At 43.8% G+C, this 25778-nt stretch overlaps 1 protein-coding gene and 1 pseudogene across 1 annotated transcript; one reads left to right on the top strand and one right to left on the bottom strand.

The window, feature by feature from the left end:
• Nucleotides 1-25778, top strand: part of LOC137537089 (uncharacterized) — a 128390-nt pseudogene that overhangs the window by 87064 nt on the left and 15548 nt on the right.
• LOC137535258 (oocyte zinc finger protein XlCOF6-like) lies at nucleotides 4287-24369 on the bottom strand. The gene is made up of 8 exons (XM_068257075.1): nucleotides 24324-24369; nucleotides 18671-18790; nucleotides 18392-18559; nucleotides 18186-18261; nucleotides 16882-16976; nucleotides 16559-16685; nucleotides 13358-14032; nucleotides 4287-6186 (listed from the first exon to the last, which is right to left on the bottom strand). The coding sequence occupies exons 1-8, from the start codon at nucleotides 24336-24338 to the stop codon at nucleotides 5492-5494; spliced, it is 1971 nt and encodes a 656-aa protein (XP_068113176.1). The 5' UTR covers nucleotides 24339-24369; the 3' UTR covers nucleotides 4287-5491.

The following is a 25778-nucleotide window of genomic DNA, read 5'->3' as shown; positions in this document are numbered from 1 at the left end:
AACAGGCCTAGGATCCAGCCACTGGGCAGAGCATGTATCTCACCACACAGTTTCATTCATTACTGCAGCACCTGCGCTCCAAGCACTGTATACGAAAAAGCTGCAGCGTGCCCAGTACAAGGGGGAAGCAAGGGGTTCTGTGGTGGGGTTAAATAAACACAAACCAACACTTCCGTGGGGCTTCTATCGTCCTCCTGCAGCTGTCATGTCCCGCGCCGTCCTCCTACCACCCTCTGTTCCCCGCCGCTGGTCCTGGTCTAATATTCGTCTGACCAGACGAATAGATCTCACTCCAGTGCACATCATCGGGAGCTTACTGCGCAGTACGAAGTTTTCTTTTACTGCTCCGTAAGCTCCCGATGACGCGCGAGAGAGCAAGCACCCGCACAGCCGCAATCTAGTTAGACGCGTAATTAGACTGAGACAGGCAGCGGGGAACGGAGGATGGTAGGAGGATGGAGTGGGACATGACAGCTGCAGGGGGCTAATAGAAGCCCCAGGTGTCAGTTTGGGGGCTTATTACCCCCTCCACAGAAGAGCACAAGCTCAGCACGCTATGCTGCAGTAGTGCAGCTTAGCGTGCGCTGGTTACTTACACTCCCTCCTCTCCTTGTAACCAATGGCTGCTCCCCTCCTCCCGCACTGAGCCCCGGCGGATCCAGCAATACACTGTCTGTCACTTGATAGGCAGCAGATTGGGCTAATTAACGTGCAGGGATAACTTCCTATACATACAGCCACTGGACACAAAGGGACTCAGTGCAGAACGAGTGGAGTGGCGGTTAGTTATAAGGAGAGGAGGGAGTGTAAGTTACCAGCACACGCTACGCTGCACTACTGCAGCATAGTATGCTGAGCTTGTACTCCTCTCATTAAGATATATTTATATATATAAATTACATGAGCCCCCCACCCTTAACCTGCCCCCGTGCCGCCTTAAAGGTAGCTGCATTATTGAGTGGCCCTTTGCTCTCTCCCAACAGTGTTCCGTAGCGATGAACATTCCGATTTGTACCGTTATTCCAAACGCTTAAGAACAGAATTGAAATTTAAACTAATGAACACTGCATATTGATCTGAATTCAGGGGCTACTCGGCTAGAACTGAATTGCGATAGGGGGTACTTGGGTCAAAAAAGTTGAGAAACACTGCTCTAGAATATACGAACTTCTAAGGTATACAGAAAATGTTACTAGTCTTCCACCTTACTGTGAAAAATGGGAAAAAGATCTAGAGTCAAACCTTAAAGAGAGTTGGCCGCAAATATGGTCCAACATTTGGAGAGTTCATAATACAAGGTTACAATTGATAGAGTTCAAAACAATTTCCAGATGGTATAATATGCCTATTATGATTCAGAAATTTTCCAGAGTGCCAGGTATTGGAGGTGTGGACAGGAGGGGGGGAATGTGCTGCACATGTGGTGGTCTTGTCCCACAGTTAAAAGATTTGGGGATAACATACAGTATCTACCTTTGATTAAAATGTATTAAAGGAAGACTTTGTTCTCACAGCACGTGATGTGATCCTTAGCTGTGCTGAAAATAACAGAAGTATTAGAAGTTCTCTAATTAAAGAAATCTGAACGATTGTTGCTAAAAATATGATAATCAATAACTGGGAGAGCTCCAATCCTCCGGCTCTGAATGAACAGATCACCAGTATGGATGTCCTTTGTGATAGTGAGACGTTTGTCCACTGTAATCCCGGATATGATTGTTCCAGCACAGCATAAAAGATCTGGAGGCAACTTACAGAAAACATTAGATGAGAATTGTAGACAGCCCTCCCGGATAAGAAAAGGCAATGTTTGTTTTATTGCATGAAGAGGTGACTTTACTGAGACAGGGGATGAACATGCAAGGAAGGGAATATGAATGGAGGTTAGGATGTTGTAAGGGAAGTAAGAGGATGGTAGTCTAGTGTGTGTCCTCTGTGTGATAACTGTTGTTATGACTGGTTATGCACACGTGTGGGATGGGATCAGCTGAAGTAACTAGCTGTACCAAAAAGATGTATGATATTGCAATAGGATTGGTGATCTGGAAGTGTGGCGATGAATGTGGAGTATTGATGAGGTACGACTTTAATAACGCTATTGATAACTCAAATTATTATTCTGACCTGTAGCAGCCTAATAACATGAATATTCCCACTAGTAGAATTTATTTACACATCACAGTGGAAGAAAATGTGATGTTAGTACATGTGATTCCCCCTGCTGTGCTCCTCTGTGCTGTGTTTCTGTGTTGGCTGCTTTCTTTTTTTCTTCTGTTCTTTTTTCTCTTTTTTTTTAGGTTAGTCTTCCTTTTCCTATAGCGGTAGGAGTCACGCCGGTGTGTACTTTGAAGTATTGGCCCTTCATGGGGTGGCCACAGAACGTGGGTTCCGGTGAATATGCCTGTGTGGATGTATGGTTTGTGGCTGATTGTTTCATGGTGGAGTTGGGATGAGGTAAACTATCTTTATTGGACATTTGGGGTCTGCTATGTAGGGATTCTGATCTATAGTATTTTCCCTTAGAAATATATTCTTTATGGAGAAGAAAAGATAATTATAGGAAAACCCAAAACTTATCAAATAAAGCTAGCCTAATTACCTCAAACCATGATGACAACACGACACAACTCAGGAGTGCGGCAAGATTAATGCTGTGACACCACTAGTTGAGAACTCATCAATCTGCGTGTTTCCTGAGTTTGGAAAAAAAGATAACTAGAGCTTCCATAAAGGAGGCAGTAACCACTCTCTCTCCAAGACCATATTCAAGATGTCATTTTATTTAGGAATCAACAGCTGCAAAGTTTGATATTTAATTATAAAAACTTCTTCACAAGGTAAAAAAGTGTATGTCAATTATTTAACCACAGCTGATGTAGCTGACGGTTGTGCTTATGTTGAAAAGATTGGCCACATTCTGAACATGAAAGAAGCTGCTCAAGAGTGTGACATTTGTAATGTAGCTGAAGGTTCTGACTTTGTTTAAAAAGAAACCAAAAAAATGCTTAAGGAGGTATTAGTGCGGGGCATATACTCCAAGCAATAAAGACACATGTGTTAAGAAAATATCAAAAATGCTTTATTATTCAAAAAAGAAAGAGAAATGCTTAAAAAGGTTACACACATAAAAACAAAAAACCTCCTGAAAGCTGTCAGCACCCCGCTCACTCATACCGCACACACAGACCACCATACCATACTGAACCCTACATGCGCTGCTGGTACCACTCAACTGTAAGAACTCATGCATGAGCCAATAAGGTATATTCCAGATTGGATATAAATACTCTAGGTAAGAAGTCCACTCTATTGCAGCGACAATCTCATATAAAGTGACCTCCGGCAACTCCGCAATCCGTAGCCCACATGGGAGATGAGAGATGAGCACTCCAAGCATCAACAGTAACAGTACTTTAGGGCAGACAGTTCATAAGGGCACAAATAGGAAGCGACAGTATGCTGCATGACAGGGAAACGCCAAGCAAGACCAAGCAATGCGTAGGCAAGGGCGACAGACACCATAAGCCAGCTGCACACAATGCAGAAATTGAGCACAATGAATCCTCCAAAAGGGCTAGGCATACAATACCCGATAATTGGTGTCCTGTCAGTTCCAGTCCAAGGATGTAGCAGGAGATATATAGGAAACCTCCATCCTGTCAGCAGCAATGGCCGCAGCAGTGGCCATCAGATGAACAAATCCCAGGGTGTCTGTGTGCCCTCCGTGCAAAAGAGAGCAAAATCCAGACTACAAGGCAGAAGTGGGGTCCAGAGGCAGAGGCAGAGTATGCTGAAGGGGACAGAGTCCAGCTCCAGCCTTGTTTAAAAAGATTTCCCACACTCTGAACATGAAAAAAGCCGCTCACCATTGTGAGATAACTGATGTAGCTGATTTATATCAGTCTGTACTTAATGTCCATTCACCAGTGTGTCATTGCTGAAAGCTTTGCTTGTGTTTTGACTTCTAGCTGACTGCGTCATGTCAATGGGTGTGGCCGCGGCGGCAGCCCAAGGACCGCCTAACGCCTATCGGCGTAAAGTCCTGGGGCTCTGTTTTGCAGGAAATCGTGCGCAGGCTGTGCGCATCTCCTGCTTGGTGGGTGGAGCTATTGCCACTCAGGAGACTGTTAGAAAGCGTAATCACCGTCTAATTACTGGTACAGCAATGCGATCTATAGCAGCGCTGTACTGGGGACAGCCTGTCACCTCCTGAGCCACAGGGGTGATCGGCTGTCATAGGTTGAAGCCTATGACAGCTGATCACGGGGGATTGGCTGGTGGGGGAAGGGAGGGAGGGGGGTATACAACAACATGAAAAAAAATACTTTTTTATTAAAAAAACATGTATAAACAAAAACAAACAAACATCTAGGAGGCGATCAGACCCCACCAACAGAGAGCTCTGTTGGTGGGAAGAAAAGGGGGGGGGGGGGGGGTCACTTGTGTGCTGTGTCGTGTGGCCCTGCAGCTTGGCCTTAAAGCTGCAGTGGCCAATTTATTGAAAAACTGCCTGGTCTTTAGGGGGGTTTAACAATGCGGTCCTCAAGTGGTTAAAGATTTTTATATTGTCAACATGAAAAAGGTTGCACACCAGTATGAGTTTTCTGAGGACTAAGAAGGTTGGCTTTGAGTGCAAACCCTTTCCCACACTCTGAACAGGTAAAGGGCCGCTCACCAGTATGAGATCTCTGATGTCTAAGAAGGTCACCTTTGTGAGCAAATCCATTACCACAGTCTAAACATGTAAATGGCCTCTCACCAGTGTGAGTTTTCTGATGACTAAGAAGGTTCCCTTTGACAGCAAACTCTTTCCCACACGTTGAACATGTAAACGGCCTCTAACCAGTATGAGATCTCTGATGCCTATGAAGGTTACCTTTGAGAGCAAACCCTTTCCCACACTCTGAACACATAAAGGGCCTCTCACCAGTGTGAGTTTTTTGATGCCTAAGAAAGTCACCGTTTTGTGCAAACCCTTTCCCACACTCTGAACATGTAAATGGCCACTCACCAGTGTGAGCTTTCTGATGAGTAAGAAGGCGAGCTTTCTGAACAAACCCTTTCCCACACTCTGCACACATAAAGGCCCTCTCACCACTGTGAGTTTTCTGATGCCTAAGAAAGTCACCTTTTTGTGCAAACCCTTTCCCACACTCTGAACATATAAACGGCCTCTCACCAGTGTGAATTTTTTGATGCCTAAGAAAGTCACCTTTGTGTGCAAACCCTTTCCCACACTCTGAACATGTAAAAGGCCTGTCACCAGTATGAGCTGTCTGATGACTAAGAAGGTGAGCTTTCAGAACAAACCCTTTCCCACACACTGCACACATAAAGGCCCTCTCACCACTGTGAGTTTTCCGATGCCTAAGAAAGTCACCTTTTTCTGCAAACCCTTTCCCACACTCTGAACATGTAAATGGCCACTCACCAGTATGAGCTTTCTGATGACGTAGAAGGTGAGCTTTGCGAGCAAATGCTTTCCCACACTCTAAACAGTTAATGGCCTCTCACCAGTGTGAGTTTTCTGATGACTAAGAAGGTTACCTTTGAGAGCAAACCCTTTTCCACATTCTGAACACATAAAGCGCCTCTCACCAGTGTGAGTTTTCAGATGACTAAGAAGGTCACCATTGCAAGCAAACCCTTTCCCACACTCTGAACATGTAAAGGGCCTCTCACCTGTATGAGTTTTCTGATGCCTAAGAAAGTCACCTTTGTGAACAAACCCTTTCCCACACTCTGAACATAAAAAAGGCCGCTCCCCAGTGTGAATTTTCTGATGTCTGATAAAAACTCCTTTGTCAATTAATTCTTTCCCACCCTCTGAATATGAAGAGGGAAGCTCTCTGGTTTCGGTATTCTGGCGACTGAGAAGGGATTTTGTGCTACTAAAACTTTTCCCACACTCTGAATATGAAAGGCAATGCTCAGGGCTCTGACTGTTTGCTTTGTCCTCAGTGTGAGTTGTTGAGTTTACACTTGTAGTAATAGTGTCTGGTTTATCAGAAGACTTCCCAGGGCTACAGGGATGTGTTGCTCTGGTCGCGCTGTGACCCCTGTGATGTGTATTCCCAGTAATGTGGTTTCCTCCTAGAGAACTTTGTGTGACGCCATTATCTTCTGCAGCATCATCTGGAGGGGAGATAAGACGTCCCTCCGAGGGGCTCCCCATATTCTGTCCATCTGTTGGGGATGATAAAAATGGGAAAGTTAAGATAATTGATAAAAAGACACCATTTTTTCAGTTCAGATCTAATTGTTGGTCTAATAACAGTTTTTTTTCTCAGAATTCTGCAATGGAAACAGCTAACATCAATAATGTGTCCCGAGTAATGTACACCGATATGACTCCTCCTAATTCTTGAGAACATGATGTTATACTGAGTAATAAAGATGACCTCCACAGAAGAGCACAAGCTCAGCACGCTATGCTGCAGTAGTGCAGCTTAGCGTGCGCTGGTTACTTACACTCCCTCCTCTCCTTGTAACCAATGGCTGCTCCCCTCCTCCCGCACTGAGCCCCGGCGGATCCAGCAATACACTGTCTGTCACTTGATAGGCAGCAGATTGGGCCAATTAACGTGCAGGGATAACTTCCTATACATACAGCCACTGGACACAAAGGGACTCAGTGCAGAACGAGTGGAGTGGCGGTTAGTTATAAGGAGAGGAGGGAGTGTAAGTTACCAGCACACGCTACGCTGCACTACTGCAGCATAGTATGCTGAGCTTGTACTCCTCTCATTAAGATATATTTATATATATAAATTACATGAGCCCCCCACCCTTAACCTGCCCCCGAGCCGCCTTAAAGGTAGCTGCATTATTGAGTGGCCCTTTGCTCTCTCCCAACAGTGTTCCGTAGCGATGAACATTCCGATTTGTACCGTTATTCCAAACGCTTAAGAACAGAATTGAAATTTAAACTAATGAACACTGCATATTGATCTGAATTCAGGAGCTACTCGGCTAGAACTGAATTGCGATAGGGGGTACTTGGGTCAAAAAAGTTGAGAAACACTGGTCTAGGGCAAACAGAATAGTGAACGACCCTACTCACCCTGGCAGCAGATACTTCGACCGTCTGCCCTTGGGACGCCGCTACAGATCGATCCTCACCAAGACCACCAGACATTTGAACACTTTCTTTCCCCAAGCTGTTCTCCTACTGAACTCGAGCTACCACCCCTGCAAAGCCCCCCTAGCCGTGCACTGACGCTGCACTACGGCCCAACTACGTTTCATCCTCACCCCCCCCCCCCCCCACCTTGTAATCTGTTTGATGTTTGCAGACTTTTTTAGCTCCTTCTCCCATCTGTGTGAACTGATCTGTATAAAATCTGTGTGAACTGATCTGTATAAAATCTGTGTGAACTGATCTGTACAAAATCTGTATCTGCATACTCCTGCCGTGTGTACCACAAAAAGTTCCGGGTGCGTCAGTCGACGTACTTGGCGAAATAAAGCTGATTCTGATTCTGATTCTGGTCAGCCTTCTGGAATCATCACCAGCTTGCCACCCTGTGATAAAGCCTACTTGATCTCCGTTTATTAAATGGGGGATTTTGGCGTTTATTCTAGTAGCGGGGATTTTATTCATGAACAATTTTAGATCAATGTTTAGAAGAGAGATAGGATGGTAATTTGCCCAGTTGCTGGGGTAACCCCCTGGTTTGGGTATCATACTTATCCATGCAATTAAAGATTAGGGTTTAAACAAAGCTCCCTCAAAGATACTCTTAAGAGCTTTTATGAGTTGTAGGGACAGGATTTCCTTAAATTGTTTCTAGTAGTTAGCGGAGAAGCCGCCCGGGCCTGGGGTTATTGTTCAACCTCAACCCCTTAATTTCCACTAAAACCTTTCCTCTGTAATATTACTTTCAAGTAATTATTTGTAGGAATCAGATACGTTTGGTCATTTTAATTTTTTTAAAGTGGTCTGAAATTCAGCATCTATTCTTTGCTCTAAAAGATTTCTTACAGCTTTAAAGCTACTATCACAAAAAAAAATATATGTATGTATAAGAACAGCATTCAAACACTTAAACACAGCACTTTGTCCTGCCGTAGAAAGCCCTTTCAGGGTACGAACCGATCTGAAGTGTAGTCTGAATCTGAAGTTTTCTACATTCCTCAGTTGTTACATTGTGTGTAACAACTGAAAATTAGCTTTCTCTGCTGCAAGCTTGCACACAGTTCAAAACAGCTCTCTAGAAGATTTTATAATAAAAAGCAGCTTGAATAAAATGCAATGGGAGTTTTCAGAGCAGATAAACTGTACTTTGGGAACGTGTAATTTGTAAATGGACAATGTTACTTGTGCAGAAAAGCAAATATGGTAACTGTATGGGGAATAAAATGTAGGAAAACATATTTTCATTGAATGTAATGTCAGAGTTTCAGACAACTTGAAGATTCTGGAATTCACCAAATAAAATACTGCATCACTCTTTCATACACCCAAGCATACATGAGCGATCTGGTTCCCCTTTAAAAAGCCATCATTTTAAAGAGGAACCAGAACACTCATGTATGCTTGGGTGTATGAAAGAGTGATGCAGTATTTTATTTGGTGAATTCTGAGAATCCCTTCGGATGCAGTATTTTATTTGGTGAATTTTATGGGAGAAATCTCTTCTGTCTTGATATATTATGTATATTCCTATACCTAATGCTTATAATAAAGAATATTTTACCCTATAAGGGACCTGTAGCAGGTGATAATTATTAAAATAGACTTTTCAGCACACCTTATGAACTCTCTCTCTCTCTCTCTCTATATATATATATATATATATATATATATATATATATATATATATATATATATATATATATATATATATATATATATATATATATATATATATTGTTTTGTTTTGAGGTGGGATAAGGGATACAACCCACCTAATCAGGTTGCAGCGGGAGGAAGTGTGTTTTTTCCGACCCAAATTTGTATTGGATTGGTGAGCCAAATTTCAGAGTCCTGAAGGCCCTATTGAAGCGTTATAATTATTAATAGGAGCAGCGCCCTCCATTCTCTATAGTAACTTGAAGATTCTATCTGTCAGCAGTGGGTTTACAGCATCGAGAGAGTGACACAATCTATATAAACCTTCTTTAAATATATCTACCACTTTTATTGGATTACAGGTATGGAGCTTCAGAACTTTCTTTAGCCGAATTGTTTTTCTCAGCATGTCCGACTGGCGGAGTCTCCTAGCTGACATTGTTTCTATTAGTGTGGAACTTAAAGAGACATTGAAGCGAAAAAAAAATATATGATATAATGATTTGTATGTGTAGTACAGCTAAGAAATAAAACATTAAGATCAGAGACATAAGTCTAACTGTTTCCAGTACAGGAAGAGTTAAGAAACTCCAGTTGTTATCTCTATGCAAAAAAGCTATTAAGCTCTACGACTTTCAAAGTCATGGAGAGGGCCGTCTTCTGAAGTTTATTATCTCAACTGTCAGTGAAAGCTTTTCTTTTTCTCTGCCAGAGGAGAGGTCAATAGTTCATAGCCTGCTCTGAAAAAATCATTTAGAATGCTGAGTGTTGTGTAATCTGCACATATTAGAGAATGATGCAATGTTAAAAAAAAAAACACTATATACCTGAAAATAAAAATATGAAAATATTTTCTTTGCTGCTAATCTTCTAGTAATTAGTCATAGTACACAACCAATTCATTATATCATTTTTTTTTTCGCTTCAGTGTCTCTGTAAATCATTGCCATCTAATGTGTTTTTCAGCAACGTACGCAAATATGAGTTTAAGTGCTTCCCTTGCTCTGTTATTTGTTTGTCTATTGGGGGGGGGGGGGGGGGGTCAATCTGGTAAGCAGTACTTGTAAGTAGATAATCTAATTCTAGCTTAGATTGTTCTGCTAGTTTCTCCCTTTTATGTTTAGATGCTATTTGAATAAATTTCCATATAATAGTAGCTTTGTGTGCTTTCCAAGCAGGTATTAGGGCTCATTGACACTGGAGGGTTTTACTACAGATTTCAGCTTGCCTGCAAATCGCTAGCACAATCTTTTGTTTTCCATGGCATTTTAGTAAGGGAGCTTTTAGGACCATTGTAGCCCCTTACACACTCCAATGAGTTCTGGGTCACCATGAGCTTGCTGGTTAGTCAGTACCTCTCGGTGTTACAAGCCCTACTCCAAAGAGCCAAATTAATCCATGCCATGCACTGATGAGGCTCAAACAATCCGAAACAGTCTGTATGCATGTTGGATTATTATGGCTCTGTACAAATTAACAAACTGACACATCATTGCATTCCAGCGGTTCTGGAGGTGTGTTTAGCTTCTAAGGGTAACAATGGTTAATTTGCATATATTCAGCAGTGATGCACTGGGAGACATCTCAAGCTCACTCCAACCTGAATTATCGCAAATGCTTTGTTTTAAAGCTAATGGTAACCTATATTTAAATAAAAAAGCTAGATACCCACCTACGGAGAGGGAGGCTCTGGGTCCCATAGAGCATCCCCTCTCCTCTCCCGGTCCTCGTCATTTCGCTGGCTCCCCCGTAGCGGTACTCAACCATTTCGGTCAAACACCGCTGTTTCCCGGCCGAAGGGAGGCATCGGAAATGCTTCGGGAGCCCGAGTGCTCCCGAAGACGGGCCGCTCTACACTGCGCACGTTCGAGCGCCCACTATGACGTACTCTCGCGTGCGCAGTGTGGAGCCGTCTGTCTTCAGGAGGACTCGGCTCCCGAAGACTTCCAAAGTCCCCGCGGTGGCGGATGCGAACGAGGGAGCCAGCGCAGCACCGAGGGCACCAGGACAGGAGAGAGAACGTTTATTAGGACCTCTTCCCTCTCCTTAGGTGAGTATTTGACTTTTTTTTATTTAATATGGGTTCACATTAGCTTTAAGAAAGCAAACTTTTGTTTTCCAATGCAATTCAATTGGTAGTGTTCACACTGTAGCGATCACCAGTGATAAGTGATTTGCTGAAAACTCAAACTTGGTGCACGCAGCATTTTTGGAGCGAAAGCATTTCAATGTTAAAGAATCACAAAATGTCATCTCTCCACAATCACTTTCCTGTACAGTGAAACATCACAGAAAAATTGCTTTGCAAAATGCTAGTGATTTGTCTCTAGCATTTTGTGCTTTTCAGTGTGAATAAGGCTTAGGTGTGGTATATCGGCATCTGCTTTATTAGGGGTAAAGTACAGCATTTCTTCAATTCTGATGTGATGGTGCCTAGAATGTCCAGTTTGGCTAAGAGCAATGGATTAAGTGAACAAATAAACCCGCGTGGTACACTTAAAGTGCGCTTTAACTTTCTATAGCAGTGGATTGTAGTGATGACGCACTGGCGCTACTTAAGGGGTTTGCATACTGGATAAGGCACGTTGCTGCCTTCTGGGTAATGGATGGCAAATCATTTTATTTGTTTCTTTTTATTATGTGAATAATATTATGTGAGGTCTCCCCTCTGGTATGTTCTCAAGCCCCTCCCAATGGATGGTAATTTGAGCTGTGATTGGCTCAGCACTGTACTTGGATACTACAGAGTGTCCTGTATGGATTATAGCAGCTTGACAAAGGGTTATACACCCTGAAACAGAGGTCTGTCCCTGCTACAGTAACTTCTTGTACATGCTTGATTAATTAGACACATATAATTTCTGTATGGTGGTAAAGACCACAGACTTTGGAGTTTTTTTGTATTGAAAAATGTGTTTGTGAGACTGAACTTTACTCACATCTCCTACACTGATATGCTGCTGACTGACAAACGTTACTATGAAGGTAAAGCAGTGACAGTGGAGAGGCCTCTGTGGCTTGCATTAGGAATCTATGTGGTTTGCTCATGCAGCCTCTGCATCCCCTATTGCTACGCCAGCGGTGGCCTGACAAGAGGCTGTCACACAAATGTCACCAGAGACTGAGGCAGGAGTGGAGAGATGTCACCAGAGGAGTCCCTGAGAGCCACACACAGCACATCAGTGCCCATTGCTGAGTACAGATCAGCTGGTATAACAACTCTGCTACCCAAAGCAGTGACACCTTGTGTATCATGGAAGTGACAACAGCATGTGATGGGCTGACAATCATGTCATCTCTATATTCCATTCACTACACAGGAGACATAGCAAGTGTTCCATCTGAGAAATGACAATCTGTTATTAACAATATACACTTAGTTACTTTATTATCAGATCTGCTGCAGAAGACAAAGTATACAAATATTGGGCCTTATTTGGCGTAATATTGAAATGTGGCGATGATGGAGCCCCTTGGTTAGCGTTGCAATGGGGGTGCTGTGAGGGGGGGGGGGGGCAGGGCGGTGGTCTCCAAGCCACACAGAAGAAGGACACAGATAAAAAATAGAGAAATGGGGGCGGAGCAGTGGTCTCCAAGCCACACAGAAGAAGGACACAGATAAAGAATAGAGAAATGGGGGCGGGGCAGTGGTCTCCAAGCCACACAGAAGGACGCAGCTGAAGAATAGAGAAATGGGGGTGGGGCAGTGGTCGCCATCCAAGCCACACAGAAGAAGAACACAGATGAAAAATAGAGAAATGGGGGCGGAGCAGTGGTCTCCAAGCCACACAGAAGAAAAGACACAGATGAAGAATAGAGAAATGGGGGTGGGGAAGTGGTCTCCAAGCCACACAGAAGAAAGACACAGATGAAGAATAGAGAAATGGGGGTGGGGCAGTGATCTCCAAGCCACACAGAAGAAGGACACAGATGAAGAATAGAGAAATGGGGGCGGGGCACTGGTCTCCAAGCCATACAGAAGAAGGACACAGATGAAGACGAGAGAAATTACACATGAACAGCAGAAGGAAATATTTACAGGAAAACAGATGCAGATAACAGTGCTGGAGAAATGTCTGCAGAGCATTGCAATACATGACCGCACATCATTGTGTAACCAGCTGACGTGAGCCTCCAGCAGACAAGCGTAGAGATAATAGGGAAACAGGCATGTGTGTAACTCCCCATTTATGTCACTAGAGGGAGCTGTGCATCCTGACGTGCGGAGAACTGCAGGAGTTGCCAGTTCTGGGAAATGTGTTGCTGGGCTGTACCGCTCACAGAATAGCAATCTGCAGTCCCTCAGCTTAGTAACTCAGGAGCACAGTGTGTTCATTGTTGCAGCTTTGCCTAAATAACACATACTTCAAATATTAGTCATAGAGAACGAGGCTTGTCTGTAGACTTGCCTGGTGTCTATGAAGGTCTGACTTCACAATAGAGATTTCCCATACTCTGAAGGCGAAAAAGGCTGCTAACCAGTGTGACATTCCTGATGTAGCTGAAGGTTGTGCTTATGTTTAAAAGATTTCCCACACTCTGAACATGAAAAAGGTTGCTCACCTATATGAGTTTTCTGATGTCTAACAAGTCCAGCTTTTAAAGTAAACCTTTTCCCACACTCTGAACATGAAAAAGGTTTCTCACCAGTGTGCAATTTCTGATGTCGCTGAACACTTTCCTTATGTTTAAAAGTCTGCCCACACTCTGAACATGAAAAAGGCTTCTCATCAGTGTGACATTTTTCATGTAGCTGAAGGGTGTGCTTACGTTTAAAAGATTTCCCACACTCTGAACACGAAAAAGGCCGCTCACCAGTATGAGTTCTCTGATGTCTTATGAGTCCACCTTTTAAAGTAAACCTTTTCCCGCACTCTGAACATGAAAAAGGCTTCTCACTAGTGTGCCATATCTGATGTAGCAGAACGCTTTCCTTATGTTTAAAAGATTTCCCACATACTGAACATGAAAAACAATGGTCAGAGCTGTGACTGTTTGCTTTGTCCGCAGTGTGAGTTGTTGAACTTATGCTTGGAGTAATAGTGTCTGGTTTATCAGAAGATTCCCCAGGATTACAGGGATGTGTTGCTCTAGTCGCACTGTGATCTCTGTGATGTGTATTCCCAGTAATGGGGTTTCCTCCTGGAGAACATTGTGTGACACCATTATCTTCTGCACCATTATCATCTGGAGATAAGATAAGACGTCCCTCTGAGGGGCTCCCCATATTCTGCCCATCTGTTGGGGAAAATAGTGTGGTGAATTGAAGGCAATATATGGAAAACAACAATTGTTGTTTTTACAGTTCAGAGGTTTTAGTCTAATAATTGTTTATTCTCAGAATTCTGCAATGAAATCATCTAATACCAATAATGTGTGCCGTATAATGGTAACTGATATGATGCCTACTCTTCTGTTGGTACTACTATGATGTTATACTGAGGAATGAAGATGGACCTTTCATATGGATTACAGTATCTCCTCCTCATTTGTTGGCACTATGATGTTATACTGAGGAATGGAGATGGGCATTTCATATGGTGTACAGTATCTCCTCCTCATTTGTTGGTACTATGATGTTATACTGAGGAATGGAGATGGGCCTTTCATATGGTGTACAGTATCTCCTCCTCATTTGTTGGTGCTATGATGTTATACTGAGAAATGGAGATGAGCCTTTCATATGGTGTACAGTATCTCCTCTCATTTGTTGGTACTATGATGTTATACTGAGGAATGGAGATGTGCCTTTCATATGGTGTACAGTATCTCCTCCTCATTTGTTGGTACTATGATGTTATACTGAGGAATGGAGATGGGCCTTTCATATGGTGTACAGTATCTCCTCCTCATCTGTTGATGCTATGATGTTATACTGAGGAATGGAGATGGGCCTTTCATATTGTGTACAGTATCTCCTCCTCATTTGTTGGTGCTATGATGTTATACTGAGAAATGGAGATGGACCTTTCATATGGTGTACAGTATCTCCTCATTTGTTGGTACTATGATGTTATACTGAGGAATGGAGATGGGCCTTTCATATGGTGTACAGTATCTCCTCCTCATTTGTTGGTACTATGATGCTATACTGAGGAATGGAGATGGGCCTTTCGTATAGTGTACAGTAACGTCTCCTCATTTGTTGGTATTATGATGTTATACTGAGGAATAGAGATGGACCTTTCATATGGTGTACAGTATCTCCTCCACATTTGTTGGTGCTATGATGTTATACTGAGGAATGGAGATGGGCCTCTCATATGGTGTACAGTATCTCCTCCACATTTGTTGGTGCTATGATGTTATACTGAGGAATAGAGATGGGCCTTTCATATGGTGTACAGTATCTCCTCCTCATTTGTTGGTACTATGATGTTATACTGAGGAATGGAGATGGGCCTTTCATATGGTGTACAGTATCTCCTCCTCATCTGTTGGTACTATGATTCTATACTGAGGAATGGAGATGGACCTTTCATATGGTGTACAGTATCTCCTCCTCATTTGTTGGTGCTATGATGTTATACTGAGGAATGGAGATGGGCCTCTCATATGGTGTACAGTATCTCCTCCTCATTTGTTGGTACTATGATTCTATACTGAGGAATGGAGATGGACCTTTCATATGGTATACAGTATCTCCTCCTCATTTGTTGGTGCTATGATGTTATACTGGGGAATGGAGATGGGCCTTTCATATGGTGTACAGTATCTCCTCCTCATTTGTTGGTGCTATGATGTTATACTGAGGAATGGAGATGGACCTTTCATATGGTGTACAGTATCTCCTCCTCATTTGTTGGTACTATGATGTTATACTGAGGAATGGAGATGGGCCTCTCATATGGTGTACAGTATCTCCTCCTCATTTGTTGGTACTATGATGTTATACTGAGGAATGGAGATGGGCCTCTCATATGGTGTACAGTATCTCCTCCTCATTTGTTGGTACTATGATTCTATACTGAGGAATGGAGATGGACCTTTCATATGGTATACAGTATCTCCTCCTCATTTGTTGGTGCTATGATGTTATACTGGGGAATGGAGATGGGCCTTTCATATGGTGTACAGTATCTCCTCCTCATTTGTTGGTACTATGATGTTATACTGAGGAATGGAGATGGACCTTTCATATGGTGTACAGTATCTCCTCCTCATTTGTTGGTACTATGATGTTATACTGAGGAATGGAGATGGGCCTTTCATATGATGTACAGTATCTCCTCCTCATTTGTTGGTACTATCATGTTATACTGAGGAATGGAGATGGACCTTTCATATGGTGTACAGTATCTCCTCCCCATTTGTTGGTACTATGATGTTATACTGAGGAATGGAGATGGGCCTTTCATATGGTGTACAGTATCTCCTCCTCATTTGTTGGTACTGTGATGTTATACTGAGGAATGGAGATAAGCCTTTCATATGGTGTACAGTATCTTCTCCTCATTTGGTGGTGCTATGTTATACTGAGGAATGGAGATAGGCCTTTCATATGGTGTACAGTGTCTCCTCCTACAGTGGCATTGCATGTGACCCACTAGCACATACTGGAAGCTCACATGAGATGCTGCTGTAGCCATAGATATAAGAAGCCGGGCATGCAGCAGGAGATCCCAACGCTGAGAGCGGATGAGTGACATGGTGCCTTATGAATCTTTTCATCGCATCTCTACACAGGGAGAGATGGTAAATCTGGGCCTGGCTGTATTGGTGGGGAATGATAATTTAGAGCTACTTAAAATAATTCACATTAACCTTTACTTATAGTGGGACAAGTTTCCTCCTGTTTTATTATCCCAATTATATTGTCCTCCTCTGTCGGCTGCTGATCACATCTCATATAGGTTTCTGGTTCAACTTTTATAACAATCTGTTCTTTGTCCTAAAACACAAAATATATAAATTAACATCCTTAAAATGATACCACGAAAAAGCTAGCAATACTTATAAAAATAGTTCGAGTTTGAAGACATTCAGCCCTTATAAGGAAAGCATGAATAATATAACACTACATAGAAAAATATAATCCTGTAGAGCCTGGAGTCAATGTTGGTTTGTAAACCCTCAGCTCCACCTACCTGATAATGGTGGAGGGTGGAAATTTCCTGTGGAGAATTCTGGGAGTAAAGAGGACCTGTACATCTCTCTGGTGGATTTCTGTTAATGGATCCATCTGTAGGAAACACAGACATTGGGCTCGATTCACAAAGCGGAGATAACCCAGTTAAAGACTTTAGGCGTGATAACCATTTTATCATGCCTAAACTCAGTTTAGGCATGATAAGTTTAGGCATGATAAGTTTAGGCATGATAAGTTTAGATAAGTTTAGATCGCGCGCAAAGTCCCGCACGCAAAGCAGCGCCATTAAACTCTATACGAAGTGCACCAGACTTTGCTAGCGCAAAACTTTTGATCAGCTGTGCACTGCGGTGCTAACCCAGTTGGTGCTTAAACTTATCACGCCTAAAAACTTATCACACCTAAACTTATCATGCCTAAACTTATCACACCTAAACTTATCATGCCTAAACTTATCACACCTAAACTTATCATGCCTAAACTGAGTTTAGGCATGATAAAGGGCTTTTCACTAGCGTGCTAACTGTTAGCACCGCTTTGTGAATCAGGCCCATTGACTGAATACCACGTTTCTGTTTATTAGATGATGGGTGCAACTGGATGAGAATGCAAGCTTTTTTTGGTGCATGTTATTGTGCATATTGTGTCTCGGCTACCCATAGACCGCGCTCTTTCTTTGCCAGGGACCTGAATTTTGGTGAATAATAGTGGCATTGATCTATAGGTCAACAGTCTTATAGCCAATCTTAAATTTGGTGTCCAATCTGTCTGAGCAGCGAGGGATATAGTGGGGACTGTGTTCTGTTTAGTGTGGAGTTTAGCTACATTGTAGCTGAAGTCATATAGCAGCAATGGTGAGGGGAAGGTTAGTGGTAGGAGTGGAGAGCTGTTAGTGTTAGGAGAGAAAAGGGTAAGGTTAGGATCGGAGTCAGAGGTTAGTGTTAGGTGTTAAAAGGGGAAAGGTTAGCGTTCAAATAGAACAGAAAGAGGGCATTTGACAAAAGATTGCCATAAAAGTAACTTTGGCAGTATCCTGCACTTAAAATACAAAACAAACAAGACAAGAGCATACACTCTAGATCAGTGTTCCCCAACCCTCTCCTCAAGGCCCACCAACAGTGCATGTTTTGTGGAAATCCACAGAGGTAGTTAATCAGCTCTGCTGCGACACTAATTACCTCACCTGTGCATGATTGTGGTTTTCTGCAAAACATGTACTGTTGGTGGGCGTTGAGGACAGGGTTGGGAGATGGACCTTCTATTCTGCTTTCTGCTTTACAAGAAATGAAAGTCTCCTCTTACCTGGTGATGTGAGGGGTGGCTGACTCTCCAGCATGGAATCCTTGTAGAGGTCCTTGTGTCCTACATACTGCCACTCCTGCATGGAGAAATAGACAGTGATGTTCTACCACCTTATAGGAACCTGACACACACAATGATACCGTCACCACCCAGACACATCCCTTGTTGATACTGGATGATGTCCCATAATTCCCAGCACTGCTCACCTCTCCTGTCAGCAGCTCTATCATCTTGTGAATGACCACTAGAATCTCCTTCTTGTTCCTCACTAGTGTCAGGGAGTGAGGTCGGGGCTCTGTGATGGGGGACGGGCCATGGAGATGACTTCTGGGGATCATTAGCTCTCCAGATCTCTCTCTCGCTATCTTATGATTCTATTAAAGCATAAACAATAGCAATACCATGTTCATTCCTCACCTCACAGCTGTGTGTTCTACTAACAGAGACAACAATAATGTCATGTGACCTCCCAGAATCCTCCTCACCTCTCCAGTCAGCAGGTAGATGATCTCCAGGGTGAGGTCTAATATCCTCTCAGCCATGTAACTTTGGTTCTCATCCATGTTCAGTAAGGTAGTCATGTGATCTATACAGGAAGCTGGTATCTGTAGTGGGATAATACACTGATTATTATCTGCACTGTTGGAGTCTGGGCTATATATCCCTTTCCTTACATATATTGAAAGACCATGAGCTCTAGTGTTGTCTGGATCATGAACGATTCGGATTTTTGATCCGGATCTTTTTTGTGAGTCGAATCATCCGGATCATCACAATGAGTGATTCGGATCACAGTGGAAGAAACAGGAACTGCAGCTTCTGCTGAGCTGCTAAGAGTTAAGCCTCGTTCACATCATACGCACTTCAGTGCAGATATGGAAGCGCGTATGATGTGCTGAAACGCAGGAACGGCAGAAGGGCAGCAGTACGATGCGCTGGGAAGCGCTTGCGTACTGCTGCCTGCATTTTGCCCACAAGCGCAGAGCTGATCCCATCACTGTTAATGGATGGGATCAGCAGCGCAGCGCCGCAGATGGCGTGCATAAGCAGTAGAGGCAGCTCTTTGCTTACAAAGTTAAAGGGACACTTAAGTGAAAATAAAAAAATGATTTTTACTCACCTGGGGCTTCCCTCAGCCCCCTGCAGCTTTCCGGTGCCCTCGCAGCCTCACTCTGATTCTCCTGTCCCCGCCAGCGGCTACTTCTGGTTTCGGCGACAGCCGTAGACAGGCTGGGAACGCGAAGAATCACTAGCATTCCCAGCCTGTCGACGGCTGTCGCCGAAACCGGAAGTGGCCGCCATCGGGGACAGGAGATTCGGAGTGAGGCTGCGAGGGCACCGAACAGCTGCAGGAGGCTGAGGGAAGCCCCAGGTGAGTAAAAATCATTTTTTTATTTTCACTTAAGTGTCCCTTTAATAACTCCTGGTCTCACACAGCCACTATCACTGAGGCTGCCATATTTATTTGCTTTTAAACAATACCAGTTGCCTGGCAGCCCTGCTGACCCTGTGTCTAATACTTTTAGTCATAGACCCTGAACAAGCATGCAGCAGATCAGGTACTCTGACTCTGGTTTTACTGAATTTACCATATGCTTGTTCCTGGGTTTTGACTCAGACACTACTTATGCCAGATCATCAGCAGGGCTGCCAGGCAACTGGCATGGTTTATAAGGAAATAAATATGGCAGCTTCCATATCCTTCTCACCTCAGGTTTCCTTTAAAGGAGTACTGTGGGTTTTTTTTAAAAAGAAAATAGGACACTTACCTGGGGCTTCTACCAGCCCCCTGAAGACATCAACTCCCGTGCCGTCCCTGCAGGATCTTGCGTTTGCCGTCACCGGTCACGGTGTCATTATCACTGCGGCTGCGCGGCCGGGACTGTGCACGTCCTCGCTTCCGATAGCGTCATCGGGAGCTTACTGCGCAGGAGCAGTTCGAGAAAGCCTTGTACTGTGCAGCAAGTCCCGATGACACGATCGTGAGCGAGGACACACGCGGCCCTAGCTGCACAGCCGCAGTGATATTCGTTTAGTTAGACGAATAATGACACCGTGAGAAGCGTCGGGGAATGGAAGATCCTGCAGGGACGGCACCGGACTTAATGTCTTCAGGGGGCTGGTAGATGCCCCAAGTAAGTGTCCGTTTTTCTTTTTAAAAAACCCCACAGTACTCCTTTAATAGACCCTGTGTGTTGCTGTGCTGCATACAGTACACACCACAGAAGGAGAGGGAGACAGGAGGAGTAATGATAGATGTATGGCTCAGTATACACACACATGCAACTACGAAAATAATGACACATTACAGAGTTGGATTTAAATAACGTTTTAATTAACACAATAGTAAAATAACAATGTAAAAGTGCAAAAATGCAAAAACTGTTTTTTCTTCAACATGAACATACTATTCTATAAAGGGAACCTAAACTGAGAAGGATATGGATTACTCCCTATAAAATAATACCAGTTGCCTGACTCTCCTGCTGCGCCTGTGTCTCTAATACTTTTAAGCCTAGTACACACTAGCAATTTTGATAGGCCAATCATTGTCAATTTTACCATCTCCATGTAGTATGACCATTTAGCTATATAATCTGCATAGAATTGAAAATCTGTTTGGCCCTCATACTACATGGAGGTGGTAAAATTGACCAATCGTTGGCCAATCAAAATTGCTAGTGTGTACTAGCCTTAGCCACAGCCCCTCAACAAGCATGCAGATCAGGTGCTCAACTGAAGTGTGACTGGATTAGCTGCATGCTTGTTTCAGGTGTGTGATTCAGATACTGCTGCAGCCAAAGAGATTAGCAGGACTGACAAGCAACTTGTATTGTATAAAATAAAATATCTATATCCCCCTTAAAGGAGTCATCAGCGGTGAAAAGTAGAAAAATGAGTGCTACTTACCCGGAGCCCCCAGCTCCTAGCAGGCCCCTTGCCGCAGGTCTGCTGTCAGCCGTTCGCCACCGCTGCCTCTCGGTGGTTGGCCTCTACTGCGCCTGCGCGAGCGGTGCTGTCAATCACCACCACGTAGACCAGAGCGTACTGCGCAGGCGCAGAACTAGTGTGCCTGCGCAGTACGCTCCAGGCTTGAACAGGATGTACAGTGCAGGGAAAGTCCTGTTCTGCTAGTCATTTCACCCCAGTCTGCTTCCCTAGTGAAATGATTCAAATGATTCGGATCAAAGATCCGGATCGTTTCAATGATCCAATTCGAATGATCCGAATCCTTGAAAAGATCCGGACTTCCCATCTCTAATGATCTTTAGTAGGCCACTTCCTGGTCACTGGAGAGGGGTGGGAGATGATGTCAGAAGGGTGTGGCAGGAGAGAGGGGAGCTTCAACTCCTGGGTGTGGCTGAACCAGCAAGAGCTATACCATGGAAGTCATTCCCACCATCTCCACACACAAGGAACACATCATTCCCATCCCCCACACCCAAACATCAACTCACATCCAGACCTGTTCTCCAGCCACCTGCTATGTGTGAGAGAAAAATAATACATCCCTGGCTTTCTGTCTGACCCAACACACCCACAGGCATTACATTACAAAGCCAGCACAAGTACACACCATAGCTCTGCAGTGACACAGACAGCAATAAAACCAGTAACAATTCTGGCTATTTTTGAGAACACCACATTGGAGGCCCTTGCCTAGAGTTTGTCTCCTAGTTCCTGGAAATGGGTTTTTTTAGGACCTTTCATCTTCCACTAACTTTGTCATTGGTACCAATGTGTGCCAAGACAGATGTGTCCTCCCCAGCCACACACATCAATTTGCCTATGCGATCCGCCACATTCCGAACCCGAGTACCTGGGAGACAACATACTGTACGGCATGCATGGTCTGTTTGACAAATTACCCTATCTGCTGATAATAGAGTCCCCTACCACCAGCACCTGCCTGGCCTTAGCTGCACTCCTACTCCCATCCTCCTTGCAGAAGTCAGTCCCCTGGTTGCTAGAGGCGATATCCTGCTGCAGATTTGCTTCTCTAGAATAAGCATCCCCAATGTCATGCATATTTGTTAGGATGTGCTAATTCAGGACTAACGTCCCTTAATCTTTTCCCCTTCCACTTTTACTGTGACCCAGAACCCTACCTCGCTATGCGGTCCCCTCTGCACTCCACCCTCCTGTTCACTGATCTCTGCCAATACCTGTTCAGTGAGAACAAGACACTTCTCCATGTTATTAATGGATCTCAGTGTTTCGAGCTGCTCATTTAGCTCCTTGATCAGGTTTTCTAACTCAACAACTTGTACACACCATGGACAACAGTACACACCCCGAACTTTTGTTCCAGGTATGTATACATTGCACAAGTTGTACACTGCACCACAATGTTCAAGATGGAGGCCATGCTAAAACCTAACAGGATTTAATAAAAAAAAAAAAAAAAGTAATAAAATTTGGCAGTAAAATAACCAAGTCAAGGGTACTCACCTATTGCAGATGCTTCAGCTGCCTGTGTTCTAACACCTGTTTTAACACTTATGCCACTTGTCTCAAGCCACTCAGTGAGCAAGCCACAGACTGAGCAAGCTCAGAGACTACTAGAGCTCAGTGTTCTCCCCAGGCTGTTTTAGCTGGGCGCTCCACCCAGCTAGTTTTGGTGAACAACCGGCTGTCATCAGCTCACTTGCTCCTCTGCTGTAAGCACAGTTGTGCAAAGGAGCGTCGCACCTGTATCCTCTTATCTCACCCCACCAGGCTATTTTTTCATGCCACCGGGCTGGAAAAAAATTCTGGGGAAATCATTTGACTAAATAGCTTGTGTAACAGTGAATCCCTCGCCCTGGTTAATCTCTGTCTGCTAATCAAACAGGAGGGGAAAAAACAAGGAAAAATATACATTTAAAAACTGAAAATTGCTGCTCTCACTGTTCTAGATATCAGATAAAACAGCAATACACAATTCACCCGATATCACAACAGCAATACCCAATTTATCAACAATATACAGTATAATCAGTGCTTACAGCTTACCAGAAGTGAAGTGAAACTAGCCCTCCACCAGAATTATTGTATCTGCATACATTGTATCTGCATACATGTTCCCCACTATTTGTTTTGTACTATGTACAACACTATGGAAGATGTTGGCACTATATAAAAAAAATAAATAAAAATAAACGATAATAATAATAATAGATGTGTTTATGCCCAAGACAGAATCTCCAGGGGGAGGACAGCAGGTCCCAAACTCTTGTCCCGGCTTGTTTATATACGGGACTGTTACCGGGTTGTCTGAAAGAGTCATCACATATTCTGATCCTACAAACTGTCTTCCAAGGCTATTAGTGCTTCTCTGATAGTCAACAGCTCTTTGAATTGAATTGGAGGAATTTAACCTGAGGTCTGGGCCCCGCTTGCCCTGGACATGCTTGTTCAGATAGTGGGCCCCCCAACCGCAAGAGCTGGCTTCCGTAGTTATTCTGACTGAGTACTCCACTTCTCATCAATTAGGACATTAAGGAATTAATGAATAGGACAAACCTGTCCCAGTAGGGTTTATAAACCCTTATCAATCTCATCCTATGGTGAAGGCTCTGTAGTCATGACCACATTTTGTTGTTAGTCATAGATGCATTTCAGAGTTCAGAGGTCTCCTTCACACTGAGTAAGTATTTTGGGGATTTTTTATTGCTATCAGTGCCAATTCTGACTCCTAGTCTGATAGGGCCTCCTTAATAATTTCCTCATTAGAGGAACGGTCAGGTTCTGGTGTGGGGTCCCTACTGGGGTGAGCCACTGACGGGGTAACCTGAGGAGTCCCAGACTTGCCTGATATGGTCATTCAGGGCCTCAAAAATTAACTGCATTTCTGCAGCAAATTACTCTTGAAAGTTTTTTCATAACTTTTGAGGAATCCCGCTCTACCAAATCCTCCAGATAGTTATAATTTACAGTGAGGACTATGTCTGATAATAAAATCCTGAATGAAGATTCATATCCAATAGGGATGGTCAGTGAGATGGTAATTGGCTTCCTCAGAAACTGGCCTTTTGTTGTGGCAGAACATCAGACTATGACTGCGGTGGGCACATTACATTGTGAGGCCCACTAAGGGGAATTGCACATTGCACTCTAATAAGTGCTGCAGAATAAACAATATAGAATAAATATTACCTCGTCTGCCAGCATCAATAATGTCTCCTCTGTGCTTCCTCTGACCCCTCCCCCCACCTCTTACCCGTGTTTTCCTGTGTGTAACACTGCCATCTTGTGGAGGATATACAAACTGCAACCTCCAATGAAATGTGCGCCCCCCATTATTACAGCTATTCCACATCCACATTACACCTACGTAGTTCCCAAGTCCCAATTGCCACTCTATGCAAGAGATAAATATCTATGGCCCACAGATTATCTATCTCTTGCATAGAGTGGCAATTGGGACTTGGGAACGATGTAGGTGTTTTGTGGATTTGGAATAGCTGCAATAACCAATGGGGGGGAACGCATTACATTGGAGGTTGCAGTTTGTATATTCTCCACAAGATGGCAGTGTTACAGACCGGAATATCCGGGTAAGAGGGGGAAGTCACAGGAAGCACAAAGGAGACATTGCTGCTGGCAGACGAGGTAATATTTATTATATATTGTTTATTCTGCAGCACCTATTAGAGTGCAATGAGCAATTTCCCATAGTGGGGCTCACAATGTAATGTGCCCACCGCAGTCATAGTCTGATGTTCTGCCATAACAAGAGGCCAGTTTCTGAGGGAGCCAATTACCATCTCACTGACCATCCCTATGGGATATGAATCTTCATTCAGGCTTTTATTATCAGACGGCCTCAATTCACTAAGCTTAACTCCTGTCTATAATAACTCTTCTGAGCTGTTTTACAGTTATCACCATGGTGATATAATTGTGGTAACTGTAAAACAGCTCTGAAGAGTTATTAAAGACAGGAATTAAGCTTAGTGAATTGAGGCTCATTGTAAAGTGACATTTCTGCCTGGTAACGTCCTCCAGGGCGGCAGTATGAGAGAACACCGGCCCCTCTGCACATTAGCAAGCAGGTATAATAAGGTCAGGGCTCCTCTCCATGCCCCAGTCTGCACTGTGTTTTCTGGCCTGCAGGACTTACATGTGGTGGGGTTAGGGACCCTGGTCTATAGCCTTGTGTTGTAGCCATTAAAGCTCCTGGCTCCCTACCCACCCGTGCATGCCAGTCTGCTGACAAAATTGCCTACCCATCCGTGGATGCCAGAATGTATCCCCCAGTACAGTGCTGTGGAGGTTAGTATAGTGTATGGAGTACATTTGAAATCGGCGCAGGATACAGCGGTATGTGGCTGATCCTACTTCTGCACAAGTCCGGGCCGTTTTAATTACTATTCCCCCTCCAGGCCACCATGTATAGTGGGGGAATGAAATAATTTGGCTTCCAGCGATTGCTGGAGGCCGAATTATTGTGTTTTTTAAGCAACCTCACTGTGTTTTTTAAGCAACCTCACTGAGAGCTGCAATAGGAATGATTCCTATTGTAGTCTATGGAAGCGCCGGCTGTGCCCAAATCTAGCAGCGCTGAAAAGCACTGCTCCGAGTGTATGAGGGTATATTTCCTTTCCTCCC

Source organism: Hyperolius riggenbachi, chromosome 10, assembly GCF_040937935.1.
Source record: "Hyperolius riggenbachi isolate aHypRig1 chromosome 10, aHypRig1.pri, whole genome shotgun sequence".
Lineage (NCBI taxonomy): Eukaryota > Metazoa > Chordata > Amphibia > Anura > Hyperoliidae > Hyperolius > Hyperolius riggenbachi.
The sequence above is the reverse complement of the archived record's forward strand: the minus strand, read 5'-3'. Positions and strand labels throughout refer to the sequence as shown.